Raw genomic sequence first — 15262 nt, 5'->3', positions numbered from 1 at the left:
TAAACTACCATGCCTGTCCTGCCCCATCTCTCCAGGCTTGACCTCAGCCGGGCCTTGCTTCTCCCAGCTGGGTGCGTTACTCACCTCAAGAGATAGTTGCTCGGGAAAGTTATATTGACACAGGGAGAGTTGCCAAAGAGCCATTAAAAAAATCTGTCTTAGACACAACTTCTCAAATTGCCTTTCGGGTGCTAAGATTTACTTCAGCCAGCACTTTATTGCCCAGGTTTAACACTGCCCGGTGTTATGGTTTTAGGTTGTACATTAGCATAACAGCCCTAATGCCTTTATCTTTATTGTGCCCCAGTTATAAGTGATCCATCATTGTGGATATTATATATTTATCAATAGTATTCTTGTGGTTTCTGAATTTAAGTTCTGAACTTAAATGTAGGTGGGAAAGGTTTTTTTGTTGAAGAAAAAAAAGAACTATAGCTCCATCCTTAAGACATTGGATATATTAAATAAGTAAAATCAAAAGGTTTTGGTTAAACGACTTTTCCAAAAGGGAAAAAAAAAAAAATTGAGAGCAACAGAAGTGTAATCTAGCTGAATCACTCTTTTCCTGTGGAGGATTTATGCTTGTTCAAACTACAGGTGAGGAAAGCTTAGAGGTTATATTTTAAATTGTGGTTTTTTTATTATTATTTTTGGGGGGGCGCTGCATTAGGCCTTCGTTGCTACAAGCTGGCTTTCTCTAGTTGCGGCGAGCAGGGGCTACTCTTCATTGCAGTGCGCGGGCTTCTCTTTGCGGTGGCTTCTCTTGTGGCAGAGCGTGGGCTCTACGCGTGCGGGCTTCAGTAGTTGTGGCACGTGGGCTCAGTGGTTGTGGCTCGCGGGCTCTAGAGCGCAGGCTCAGTAGTTGTGGCACACGGGCTTAGTTGCTCCGCGGCACGTGGGATCTTCCCGGACCAGGGCTCGAACCCATGTCCCCTGCATTGGCAGGCGGATTCTTAACCACTGCGCCACCAGGGAAGCCCTAAATTGTGTTTTAAAGACAGTACAGTGGAGTGATTCTAATATAACTTTGTAAACCTTGCTGAGAAGGAAACCCCAAAACCAGTGTTTTGTAAGGTAACCTCCAGCGTACCTGGGCGCTGCCGTGGGTATCACCACCTCCCGTTCAGGGTGTGAAGGTTTGCCCTTGGAATTGGGACTGTCACTGAGGTGAGGGATCGGGGGCCACGAGAAGCTCTGACTTGCCTCGCCAGCTGTAGGTTTTTCTAGCTCACCAGAGAGCTCGCTGGTCAGTGTTTCCAGGCTGTGGGGATGTCAGAGGACCCCTAATTGCCTCTGGTATTTCCTCAACTATTTCCTCACAGGCCTCTTAAGCGTCTGTCAAGCTTACATGTTTAACTTCCAGCCCTGATCTTTATTACTTTGTGTCTTGGCTTCATTTCCTTTTCTTGGCCATTATGGGTCACAGGACCCATGAACAACAGCAGGTACCCTCCACTTGGGACAGCTGGCAGGGTGTCCATTCCCATGGACGTCTGCAGGGTGTGTGTTTCAGCCCCACGTGCCAGAGGATGATGTTCAGTGTACATGCTACTCTGGCTCTTGTGGCCTGAAAGTGTGAGGTAGCACTTGGAGATTGGAAAATGCACATTGTAATGTAAAGGAAAGTATTGTACATAATATTATAAACAAGGTGGGGCATTTATTTTGAATCATGGAAACACTAGCTCATAAAAACGAGTTTGCAGTGGTTATTCTAAAGGAGAGTTTTTGTATTAAAGTTTCAGTAGGATAATAAAAGTACTAGAGGCCCATGTCTAATAAACTTCAGCTTCCTAGGATTGGTTCTAAAGAATTATTTATAAGTTATTAAATTTAAGAATCTTTCCTGTTTCAAATATCAGTCATGTTGGCAATGTCCTTCGTAGTAATGGAGAAAACAACCCCTTTTAATACATGCACTGTAAAATAGTGTGTGGGTGAGTAGGTCTATTTATATGCTTCAGGGTAGCTAGGTAGCATGAACAACAAAGATGCTGGGCTTATATGGGGCATGTGAGGTTGAGAACGAGCACGCCCCGTACCTCCCCCTCTGGGTCAGGGTGGAACTTGGACAGGGAGGGCTCTAGTGACCTTGCAGGACAGCAGAACTTACTAGCTGTGATGCAGGATTAAAGTGGGGATTCCTAGGGAATTCCCTGGCGGTCCAGTGGTTAGGACTCTGCGCTTTCACTGCCAAGGGCCCGAGTTCAGTCCCTGGTCGGGGGACTAAGGTCCCACAAGCCGTGTGGCGTGGCCAAAAATAATAATAAAGTGGGGATTCCTAAAACATTTTCTAGTTATCTTCACTCCCAGATTCTGAGCCCAGTACATAGTAAAGGAGGAAAACCTATTCACACTCCACAGTATAAGCAGGAACCCCTGCTTTCCGCCTAGTTAGTTTCTGAATGAAGGTTACATCCCCAGTCATTGCAAGGCAAGCGCCCACCACCTTCCAGGTACCATGTTATATACTGGGGTTCCATTCCGAAAACTCATTACATGCCATTTTAAAACTGCATAAATTGATCACAAAGATAAAACACATAAAAGCTCTGCTGTATCCTCTGGGGGAATGACTCTGCATGGGCAAGATGCAGCATCTCAGAAATGCAGGGACACTATGAAGATTGGATGAAGAGCCTGCTTTCACCTCTGGGTGAATCTGGCCCCTGGCAGAGGGCCTTGGTGCCATGCATTCAAAGTTACGGTGTCAGTACCTGTTTGAGGTACATGGATTCTCTTACTAGCAGATACGGGAGTAGGGCTGTTTCCAAGACAACTCTCCATCAAGTGTACTTCATGGCTGATTTCATGGATGTTAAGTTAACTGTGGGGGAAGCCTTTTTCTTGAGTGATCTTAGCCCACTTTTTAGCTCCCCCAACTCTGATATCATGCAAGCCAGTTCTCTTTAAGAAGCAAACACTTAATGTTCAGAAAAGTCCTTCTCTGCTTCATAGTGGCTGCTCATTAGCATTTGAGAGGAGAGCCAGGTGCCTTCCCCAGAACTGGCTGCTGCTGCGGGGTCTCACACCTCTAGATACTTTCCTTATCACTGTTGCCTGTAATGGCCTAACCATACAAACAATACAAATTTTGTTTGACAGTAAGCGGGCAGAGCTAGTGTTCTACCTGTAGGGGCTTGTACAGAGCTGAAAACCACGTTTCCACCATGCATAAAAAAAACTCCATTATGTACAGCTTTCCTTTCCAAACTTTATAAAGTTTGGATTATATAAATTTCTAAAACCAGGGCAGCCTACTTTAAGAAAATCCTTAAGTAGTTGATACCTAATAAACCTCAAGAAACCACCACCCTTTTAAATAGAATATGACCAATTTCTTTGGCTTCTCAACTCATTTGATTCTGCTGAAATATTTTGTTGATCCTTTTTAAAAAGATGACAAGACATATATTTCACACACATATGTTTTATACATACATGTAATACTTTATATATACATAACAATTCGATTAAATCAAAGAGCTTTTCTAAATCTATAGGCACAAGGAAGACCAGGGGTGGGCCGGGGGTGTGATTACAGTGAAGAGTGGCCCTCGTCCCCCTGGAGGACGTGGTGTTATATTTGGCTCAGCTGGCGGCTCGGGGTTGTGCTGGGACCAAGAGGGAGCCTGAGAGGCGGCGATCTGGGCTAATCCCTCTCAAGGTCTGGTGAAGTGGAGAAGGATGGAAAAGAGGGCTGGGAGGAAGTGAATGTAATGTTTAGCATAATGGAGAGATAAAGGAGCCCTGTAATCAGATAAGGGCTGGCGGAGGAGGGGGCGGGGGAAGTATTTATGGGGGATGTCAAAGTTCCAGGCTCTCTCTCTGAAGCCAGTGGGGGAGGGGGAGGAGCAGAGCGCCAGTTTCCAGATGGCAGATGGACTGCTTTTCTACAGGTGTGCCTGAAATGTAGGCTCAGACCTGTTCTTTATAAATCTGCCTTGCATTAATCATTGCTGGAGGTCCGTTTTGGATTTTCTCCTGCTGTCCAAGGCCCGACAAGCCTCCCTGCCACTCTGTTCTCTGAGAGCTGAAATAGGCAGGCAGTCAGGAAACTCAGTCCTCAGTGGCCAGGGAGGCTTGTCTTTAAAGGACCTGCTTTTTTTTTTTTTTTTTAAACATCTTTATTGAAGTATAATTGCCTTACAATGGTGTGTTAGCTTCTGCTTTATAACAAAGTGAATCAGTTATACACATACAATATGTTCCCATATCTCTTCCCTCTTGCATCTCCCTCCCTCCCACCCTCCCCATCCCACCCCTCTAGGTGGTCACAAAGCACCGAGCTGATCTCCCTGTGCTATGCGGCTGCTTCCCACTAGCTAGCTATTTTACATTTGGTAGTGTATATAGGTCCATGACACTCTCTTACCCTGTCACATCTCACCCCACCCCCTCCCCATATCCTCAAGTCCATTCTCTAGTAGGTCTGTGTCTTTATTCCTGTCTTGCCACTAGGTTCTTCATGGCTTTTTTTTTTTTTTTTCCTTAGATTCCGTATATATGTGTTAGCATACTGTATTTGTTTTTCTCTTTCTGACTTACTTCACTCTGTATGACAGACTCTAACTCCATCCACCTCATTACAAATACCTCCATTTCATTTCTTTTTATGGCTGAGTAATATAAAGGACCTGCTTTCGTAATTAAAGTCAGCCTTTCAGCAAAAATAATTACGATGGCTACAGTTGACCAGACTTCTTTGTATCAGGCACTGGACCTCAGTTACTGCTTTTAACCGTCAGGATATCCCAGCACGGTATACTCTTCTTCGTTTTTTGCAAATGAGGAAACTGAAGCTGAAAAAGAGGCTTCTTCAGCTACTGAGAAGGTCAAGGCAGTGCTGACCTGTCTGGCTTTGAACATTCTTTACAGACACAATGCTGCCTCATCACTATTTCCTACAATCCCTTTGTTTACTTCTGTAACGGGGCCCAGACAGGGCCTGCTTTGAATCTGGGGAGAACAGCTTAGAACATAAAGGCCTGAGATCCAAAACTACTTGTGCCACCTTGGAATCAGCACCCCAAAACAAAAATCTAGCTTTAAAATTGTTCTTTCTCTCCCTCCCCATCCTGCCATGGGATGTCACCGACCTCTGTTGCATGCTGAGTGATTGCAGGACAGCAAGTCCTGTTTTTACAAATAAGGCTCCATGTGGGGAGTGCAAAGCTTTGTCCTTCAAGGAACCACGTTTGGCCAGATCCCTAGCCCAATTTGAAAAAGCCAGTTTTACTCAAAATGCACATAAAGAATATAGTGGTGTTCAAGCACCATTTGTAATGACATTGATTCTTAGGGTCAGTTTAACTCAAGTTCAGACACTAGGGAGGGCTCCATTCAGTTTGTGTTTGGACCCACGCCTGGAACTTCACCAGGTCCTAATCAGTTACACCAGTTTAACAGTTGAAACTTTCAGAAGCGTGAGGTGATTGTTGTTGTTGACAATAGCGTTTTGGGGGAATTTTCTAAAGCGTACCTGCAGCATTTTTCTTGTGCACATGAAGAAACGCATCTGCTTTAGCCTTTCCTGCTTCATCCCGCACCCCACAGACAAACCCCACATCTGGCTTAAACATGTTGTTTTATTCTTTCTAGAAAGAGTGAGGGAAGGTGGGAAGGGAGATTTTTCCTTCTTTATACCTTTTTGGTAGTAGAGTTCATCGTCCTTTCTGTTCTGGGCGGGGTGAGTGCCTGAATAATAAATACACCACGGATAGGAAGCAGTTGGCCTGCGGCCATGCAGCTGGATTATGCAGACACCCTTCGCAGCTTTTAGTGCAACACTTTATCCCCCTGCCGTGTTTTCAATAGTCACTTGCCTCAGTTAATGCTGGCTATTGGGGTTGCTGCCAGAGGAGATGGGGGGCTTCTTTTCCCCATCCTCAACAACAGGTCCTAATCAGTTACACCAGTTTAACGGTTGAACTGGTGTTCAGCCGTTAAACTGGTGTAACCATAGAGCAGTGCAGAGAAATCTGTGCCCTCGGGAACGGGCGTTGAAGGAATGGGGCAGGAAAAGAGGATGCTGCAGGCCACAAGCAAAGGCCAAAATTAACAGCCCCCGTAGTCTGGAAGCCAGGGGCTGGGGTATTTGTTTGAATCTCTAATAAATGAATACTTTTTGGAAATAAGTTTATGGCACCAACATAAGTAATGCAAACTTCCCTTTTTCGTGTTTACTTAATCCCTTCAAAGGAAGGGAGAATGGGCTTCCCTGGTGGCGCAGTGGTTGAGAGTCTGCCTGCTAATGCAGGGGACACGGGTTCGGGCCCTGGTCTGGGAAGATCCCACGTGCCGCGGAGCAACTGGGCCCGTGAGCCACAATTGCTGAGCCTGCGCGTCTGGAGCCTGTGCTCCGCAATAAGAGAGGCCACGATAATGAGAGGCCCGCGCACCGCGATGAAGAGTGGCCCCCACTTGCCACAACTAGAGAAAGCCCTCGCACAGAAACTAAGACCCAACACAGCCATTAATAAATAAATAAATAAATAAATAAATAAATAAATAAATAAAGGAAGGGAGAAAAGCACACAGCCGCAACAAAAAAAAGTAAAGGCATGTTTTGGCAAGAGGCGTGTAGAGTTTCAGTTATTCACCTTGGCCATTTCCTGTTGGGATGAACCCACGGTACATTCACAGACGATTTGAGAAAGCTGTGTTTCATACTAGAGAATTACACATCCTGGGAACCCTTAGTTTTTCTAGAATAAATGGGGAATGTGAGGGGAGTATATTCTCAAATTGTGTGTATGTAACTAAACAAATATTATAAAATGTTCTTAATCTCTCTGATCTAAAGGAATATGCATGTTGAATCCTGAGGTGAATGGATTAATGATAGAAACCATGTGACTTTTTAAATTCAATTTTCCTATTAATGAAAAGGAAATCTTTAGCCTATCCCAGTTAAGCTGTTGTGGCTCATAAGCAAATGAGTATTGAACACTTTATATTTTCTCAGAGATTTTCTTAGCTTTAAAACCTGTTTACAAATATTGTCTATTTAACCCATTCATTCCACAACCTACTACATGAAAGACATCACTCTAGGTTCTAAGGATATAGCAGTAAACAAAAAGGGCAAAGTCCCTGTTCTCATGGAGTTTACATTCTGGTTGGGAAAAGTGGGCAAACAGGGCAGATGTTGATTTAGTAGCATGTAGAGAGACAAAGCATGGTGAGAAGATTTAAGAGGGATGGAGGGTGCTGCTTTATGTAAAATGGATGGAGAAATCTCTAATGAAATAACCCTGGACAGAGACCCGAATGAATTAAGGAAATGAGCCTAGTTGGTGTGTGGAAAGAAGAGTGGGAAATGGGGTTTGAAGCAAAGGAAATAGCGAGTGCAAAGGCCCTGAGGTAGGGTGCTTAATGCAGAGGACCATCAAGGATGATGGGACTGAAGTGGGATGGGCAAGGAGGAAAGTAAGATATGCACTAGATTTTGACTCTTACTCGGAGTAATATAAGAAGCTTTTGGAGAGTTTGAATAGAATGTCTTAGTCTGACTCACCTTTCGACTTTCTTAGAAATTTGGGCAGGTATGGGAAGTAAGGAGGCCAGTTAGGAGGCTGTTGCAATCGTCAGAGAAGTGTTCTGGATATATTTCAAAGGAAGAGCCAGTTGAGAATCACGAGTTCAGTCTTAAACATGTTAACTGAGGTGCCTACTAGATGCCAAAGCAGAGAACTCACATAGGCAGTTGGTTTTACTGATCTGAAGCTTAGGGAAGAGGTCTGGTTATGGAAATGTGAATTGGGACACTGTTAGCACATGGAAAATATTTAAGTGGAGTCGTTGGCCCTGGCTTAGATCATGGATCGTTTAGGCACAGTTAAAGGAGGGGAGGCAGCAAATACTGGTACCAAGTAGTAGGCGTGCTAGTGGGCGCCGGTGCAAGGTCTCTTCTGAGTGTGTCTATTTTCTCAGTGAAATTAAAGCATGCTCATCCATCATCTGAGAGGGAGGGGGCAGGAGGACATATGAAACAGTCTTCTTGGGGATGGATCGGGGAAATGTAGCAGGATGCTGGGTAGACCCACTTGAGTTTAGTGGTTTAGGACTTCAAAAGTAGACCTACGAGCATGGTAGAGTGGGGTCTTTCCCTCTGACCATGTGCAGCAGCCTGAGTGAGGGCATGGAGTTAAGTAGATGGTAGGATTTCACCAGGGTTTGGAGTTTGACTCGGCAACTTCAGTAAGGAAAGAGAAGGCAAGCATGTTTAGGTTTTCTGCAAGAGTATCATGATAGACCATGGAACTTAAGTTGGGTAGAGAATCAAGTGAGACCGTGAGGGTGTGGAGAACAGGGCACAATAGATTGTTGGCCCTGGTGAGGTGAAGAATTATTGGAATCTAGAGTGTGAGCTGCACTGTAAGGAGATGGTGGCTGGAGAGCGGGATGCTTAAGACTGACAAGGTCAAGAGAGTGACCTAGGCCTGGGTGGCTGAGACAAGGACATTGAAGGAGAAGAGTTCCAGAAACTGAGAGGTCAAAGAATTGGAAGGATCCTCTGGGTGAATGATGAAACTACGAAGAATCATGCCAGGGGTCATGGTGAAGAGATGGAGGGACAGTAAGCCCACTTGCTAACCTCTTCAAGGGATGAGGAGAGGTGACCAGAGGTCTGAGGAAGGGGGCACAGTCAGACTTGTGAGCCTCAGAGGAACTGGAGAGAGTGCCGATAGCCTGCAGTAGAGGTGGGTACCCTACCCCCCCATCTAGGCTGAGCGGGGGAGGGGTGCAGGAGACAGAAGGCAGCCACACGGGTGGGCCACGTGACTCAGCCAGAGCGTGTTTTCATTTAGGTTAAGAAAGCGAACGGAACTTACAAGAGGTACCTGGAGTAGTCAAATTCATAGAGACCGGGAGTAGGGTGGGGAGTTAGTGTTGAAGGGTACAGCGTTTCAGTTTGGGAAGATGAAAAAAGTTCTGGAAACGGATGGTTGATGTTCTGGTGATGGTCGCAGAACAGTGTGAATGTACTTGATGCCACGGAATGGTACACTTAAAATGGCTAAAATAAATGTTCCATTATGTGTATTTTACCACAATAAAAGCAAGTGTGAAAGGAAGGGTTTAGGAAGTAAAGGGGGATGTTGGCCCTTGAGTCCCAGGGGCACAGTGGGAGGGGAGCTGGGTCACAGTAGTGGGTGAGCTGCAGGGGGTGGTAGGGAACCTGGGTGGCTTTGCCTTTGGGGGTGAGTGAGGTGAAGGATGTGGGGCAGAGGGACAGTCTGAGTGGTGTTTGGCAGATCGCAGGTTGCTCGGCTAGGCTCTGAGCACTGTGCCTGGGGTGCGAAGAAAGAGAGGGTTCTATGTTACTCTGCATCTTTGTTTCCCTAGAATCTGGTACAGCGCCTGGCATGTAGAAGATGGGGATGTGTGTTTGAAGGATTAAAAAAAGCAGTGTTGTTCCAAGAAAGAAAACAGCAAGTGAGAATTTAATGGCCTTGCCGAAAATCCAAATAAGTTTCGGAAAAGTGCTGAAGAATGAAAAGAAGCTAGAGTTGGTCTCTGGAGGAGAAAGAGGATTTTTGGCCAATGTGCAAAAGAACTTATTGCGAAATCAAAGTTTAGACTGGAAAAAATAAAATCATAAACAGAAGGCTACACATGTGTAAAGGGTATTTGAACTGAAATACAAACGATCGCACGGTGAATTTGTGATTTAGGAGTGGACTATCTGTCTACTTAACGCTAAATGAGAAGATTATTAGCCTTATAAAATGTTAAGCCTTGGTCATTCATTATAAACCAAGTTTTAAGGGTTGAAACCATAATGTCCTCTTAAGTTAATAGATTCGTCTTTCCGAACTTACAGATGCCAAACTGTAGATAGAAGTTCATTCGTTTTATTATTAACACGTCCACCTAGAAACTGGGGAATGTTATGCTTGCATACATCCTCAAAGATTCACAAATATTTTTTAATGACTGGGCGTCTTTTTTTTTTTTTTTTTTTAACGTACTTGTATACTGAGTTTAAGAGTTGGGGTTTTTCCCTGAACGTTGATACAGGCTATCTTTTAAGGTTGCTGCCAGGCGTAGATTTTCTTTTGATGAGTCCCAAAAAATGCTGGCTGTGGTCCCCTTGCACTGTGAAACGTGTCCTCCAGCTCCAGACCATTGTCATGCCCCATTCTTCTTGTTGTCGTTTTAGTGACAGCTATATTGTGCGCGTCAAGGCTGTGGTTATGACCAGAGATGACTCCAGCGGGGGATGGTTCCCACAGGAAGGAGGCGGGATCAGTCGCGTGGGGGTCTGTAAGGTCATGCACCCCGAAGGCAATGGACGAAGCGGCTTTCTCATCCATGGTGAACGACAGAAAGACAAACTGGTAATGGCAGACGTGCAACGCGTGGGTTAAATTAGCAACGACTGATTTCTTGACATTAAATCATAGCCCTGTTCGTGTAGGTATTTTTTTCCTTCTTTCTCTGACTTCAGACTCTTGCAAAAGCTTCCAAAGTTAGAACTCACGGGGCTGGCGCCAAATTGCAAAACCTAACCTTGGCTTTTCAGTGAAGTCACTTTTTACTACACACCGTATAACTCAGATGCTTAGAAGTCGTGCACTTGGCTGTCTTATTTGCGTCTTGATTAATTAAGCTGTCTTTCTGTCACTGTAACAAGATGTTCAAAAACGAAAGTATGTTCTTTATTATGAATCACATCGTAGTGAGCTGTGAAGTCAGAGTTTTTTTAAACATTGGGTTTATTCATGGAGCACGCCATCAAGGTTTGGATGGTGAGAGATAGAATGCAAAGAGGACGTGTCGTCTGACGTCTTGTTACTTCTAAACAAATGGTTATCTCAAAAGTACTGCAGCTTCTATTTCATAAGCTAATGAATAAAACATGTTTGGGAAAAGAAAGTAACAAAAAGCAGCGGCATTACACTCCTGTAATAATTCTACATGCTTAAAAATAGGCACTTTGGAGAGTAATCATTACCTCACAAAGATGGGGGCGTTGATAGTTTATAACATAGTTTCATGGAGGGACTGGATGTCCAGTTCTGTGTTATGAAGGAATCTATGATACGAAGAAAAATTGTCTATTTTTAATTGGTGGCCTTGAATCTGGGAGAACATGCTCCTATCTGTATTCGAGCCTGGAATGGATACTCCAAAGCCAACCATTGATTCAAAACGTGCAGGATCATGCAGGATCTCAACCGAGAGAATACAAAGACACCACGGGAATCAGTCAGTGGTACATTTGAGACCCTTGACAGCGGCATGTGTTGAGTTTTATGTGCTGAGTATACAAACAATCTTCTTCTGCAACCACTTCTTAATGTTTATAAAGATTACAAAATAAGGCAGAACAACTTCTAAATGTTATATATGGATTAACAGAAATGGTATCTTCCCACTCGATTCATGTCTGAAAATGAAATGAATGACAATTTAAAGGGAGACTATAGCTCATTTTAAGAAACATGGCCATTCAAGAAATTCCTTACATTAAATAGTCAAATGATTAAAACAGTCTTGTGTATAAGATATTCACAATAAAGGCAATGTAACCACACTAACAAGAAAAAGTGAAATAACTACCTTTTATCCAGCGTTTACCTAAGGGCTGAGCACAATGCTAGCCCTTTAATTAAGATGTATCATTGTATCCTTACAGCAGCCTGTATAGCTGTAACTGAAGAAACTAAGATTCCGAAAGACTCCTTGTTCTGGATGACCCATCTTGGGGGCCGGGAACCAGTATTTGATACCCTGTCACTCTGACCCCAAACTGAGCCAAAGTCGCACGTGCATAACTACCTCTAGCCCTTTGATGTAGCTTTTTTCCCCCTGTGTGCATATTTTTATTTTTACCTAGCTGTAATCAGAGCTCGTAAACAGTTTTATATCTGGGTGTGTGGTGTGGTTTTGTTTCGTTATTTCTTTTGGGCCACGTGGCATGTGGGATCTTAGTTCCCCGACCAGGGATCAAACCCTTGCCCCCTGCAGTGGAAGCGTGGAGTCTTAACCACTGGACCACCAGGGAAGTCCCTAAAGTTTTATATCTCATAAGATATTCTCATAAGAAATTTTCCATGTTGCTGGTATCAGGTTGATGTTCTATTGTTTATTTGAGGATCTCCTTAGTGTCCAATGTTAAGATTGCTTCCCTTCCCACTACCCCCAGTATTATCTACCTGCATTTTCCACACTTATTATTTACTTGGAATAATTTGAGGGGTCAAATTTTTATGACTTTTGATACTTGTACAAAGAGCTGCTACCAACATATATGAGAATTTTCTTTAACACACTGAGGGTCACATATTTTAAATCTTTACCAATTTGATTAGAGTAACAGCGGTATCTTGTTGATTAATAACGAGATCAAATGTTTTTCTGTTTGTTAAACAGTCTTAACTGTGAATTATCTGTCAATGTCCTTTGCATATTTACCGTTTGGGGCCTGATTTTTCTCCTTGATATGTATGCCCTCCAAGTATAATAAAGATACTCATCTTCATCTGCATATTTGCACATATTTTTATAATCTATTGCTTGCCCTTTTGATTTTAGTTGGGGTTCTTTTCCTACAAAAATTTTGCTAGAAAAATTTTTTTCACTTTTTCCCTTTTTATTTTTATTGTTACTACTTTTGTGTTAGCAAATTATTGTACCTGAATGGTTACATCTTTCTAGGTCTATTTTTTCCTGGTATTTCTGTGGTTTGTCATAGAATATGTCAACCTGAAATAGCCTTTAGATTGTCTAATTCAGCCCCTTCATTTTATAGATACATTTATAAACTTGTATCGTACCACCGACTTGACCACAGTAATTGTGAACTTCTACAATTTTGTTTGATGCCCTTTATGTAAATAACCTCAGTTAAATTCCTGCAACATTCTGAAGGAGGAGGATACTATTGATATTATCTACACTTTGTAATGGGGAACCTCAATTCTCCAAGAAGTGATCCATTTCCTCAGTCTGGGGCACAGAGTCATTAGCAGAGCCAGTCCTAGGAACCATTTCATTGTGAAGCCAAAACCTGGTCCCTTCATACCAGCTCTGCATGGGAATAGGACAGTCCTGGCTGTGGACCAGCTTCTGTTGTGTGTTGCTATTGCACAAGGATTGTGTGCCTCATTCCCTCCCCTGTCATGTTTCTCCATCACCCTCTCCCTCCTCTTGTCCCCCTTCCATTCTGTGACTCTACACTTCTGGACTTTTATATATTATATCCACTAGTAGTTAAATCACACACCCATACACCCAGATGTGCTTCTGCATCTTTCCATCCCTCACTGTGCCTGTTTCACACTCTGGTAAATCCTGGACTCCTAACACACCACCCCACACACACTTTTGGCAATATGGTGACTCCTCCTTTGGCCTCCAAGCTTAGGTAATGCAGCATTTCTGCCCACTGGAGGGTATGAACCCTCCTGGAAGCTGTGCAAATGGGGTGGGGTTGTTGAAGGACACCCCTCCCCCTCAGTGGTGGAATGGGGAGGAGAGGGTGGAGATCATTTTGGGAATACAGAGAATGGATGGTATCAGAGTTCCCAGTATTCCAGCGGGGACAACCAGCCTTTTCTGATAGAAACTGTTGTCAGTAGTTTTTCCAATGGGGTGCAGTTCTAAAATTCAGCACATTGGTTTTTGTTGTTGTTACTTGACTTCTGTGTTGACGCCTGTGAACTTAACTTCCATTGTTTCTACGGGAAAAGTCTGTGTTCCAAATATCCATTCACAAAGTCGTTATTTGGATAATTTTTTGTGAGTTGGAGACAATCAAGTTTTCCTGAGAAATTATATGTAAACTAAAAATTTCTGAGTTGAATCTTATTTTAGATGGATTAGAGGATTTTACTTCTGAAATGAATCCTGTGAGAAACTACCTTATGAAGGTGAATCACAAAATCTAAAAGGTTGATCGTTCCAGTGCAGGTCTGTGAGCACTCCCACACACATTTGGTGGGAGTTACAGCTGGCAAAGCTCTTTGAAAGGCAATTTGGCAGGATATTAATTTTGACTGTGTATTCCTTTTTACTTGGCAGTTCCACATCTAAACCCTATCCTATGGAAATAGACTGCAGAGCTTTATGGATAGCTACAGTTATTGGAGAGTTTTGGTCTCAGAATCCCTTTACACTCTAAAAATGTATCGAGGACCCCAAAACGCTTTTATCTTGTAGCTTATAGCTACTAATGTTTACCATACTAGAAATTAAAACTGAAATTGTTTAAAAAATCTTAATTAAACAGTAGTGTTAGCTTAAATGACATTCTTTACAGGCAAGAATAGGCAAATAACTATATAACTACTTTCCAGAAAAAAATGATTAGAAGAATAGCATTGCTTTGCATTTTTGCAGATCTCTTTAATATCTGACTTAATAGAAAATAGCTGGATTCTGATGTCTACTCTTTCTTTCAATCTGTGGCCATACGTTTTGATTGACGTATATGAAGAAAATCCAGCCTCACACAGATGTGTAGTTGGAAAACATAGAAATATTTTAATAGCCTTTTCAGACCATCGTAGATATACTTCTTTGATGCTACACCAAAACTCGGCTTGTAGTAGTTTCTTAAATGTGGACTCTGAAACCATATCGATGACCTTTTTATACTCTATTACGTTAAAATCCACTGGTTTATCTTTCTCTTTGCATGGATCTTTTACTCATTCCTGATTTTGTAATGTCATGCATTGGTCATTTGGAAAATAATCGTTTACTGAGTTAAACAGATCTTCCAAATGTTGATACATTTAATTCTACAATATCAAAAATCACATTTCTTAATATCACCACTGATCTCATTAGAAAAGTCTTAAGTATTGGGAAGCTGTCCAAAATTCTAATTTTCACTTGAAAGTTGAAATTTTATTACTGGCAACAAATATCTCCTTGTTTTCCTTGAGGTGACAGGCTCGCTGTGTTCATCTTCAAGAAAATGTCTGCCAAGTACCCAAGTCTGAATAACCGTAGTTCGCCTGTAGGCTGTTCTTTCAAGTAAACCTGGTGATCCATGAGGAAAGTAGTTAGTTCAACTCACAGCTGCAGCAATTACACACGTTTTTCCTTGAGACAATCGTCATTCTTCCCCATGCAGTAGAAGTAAAAAGGCTGTGAGAGATACTCTTCCCTTTTCTAACTATGCATTCGTGCAAAGCCAGAGTTTCTTCCCATACTTCAGCCAAAGCAACGTATTACAGCAGATCAAATGCAGAAGCAGATATGAGAATCCAATTATGTGTACTTCCCATTTCATCACACGAGA

The 15262-nt window shown here is 42.8% G+C and overlaps 1 protein-coding gene across 1 annotated transcript in view; it reads left to right on the top strand.

The window, feature by feature from the left end:
• The window catches only part of SPRED2 (sprouty related EVH1 domain containing 2), a 122111-nt gene that overhangs the window by 80316 nt on the left and 26533 nt on the right, over positions 1–15262 (top strand). Inside the window, exon 3 of the mRNA XM_068564590.1 lies at positions 10169–10346. Coding sequence (XP_068420691.1) covers positions 10169–10346 — 178 coding nt within the window. The remainder of the gene's footprint in view (positions 1–10168; positions 10347–15262) is intronic.

The sequence above is a fragment of the Eschrichtius robustus genome, chromosome 15 (assembly GCF_028021215.1).
Source record: "Eschrichtius robustus isolate mEscRob2 chromosome 15, mEscRob2.pri, whole genome shotgun sequence".
NCBI classification, from domain to species: domain Eukaryota; kingdom Metazoa; phylum Chordata; class Mammalia; order Artiodactyla; family Eschrichtiidae; genus Eschrichtius; species Eschrichtius robustus.
Note: the sequence above shows the minus strand (reverse complement) of the source record. Positions and strands in the feature narration are given on the sequence as shown.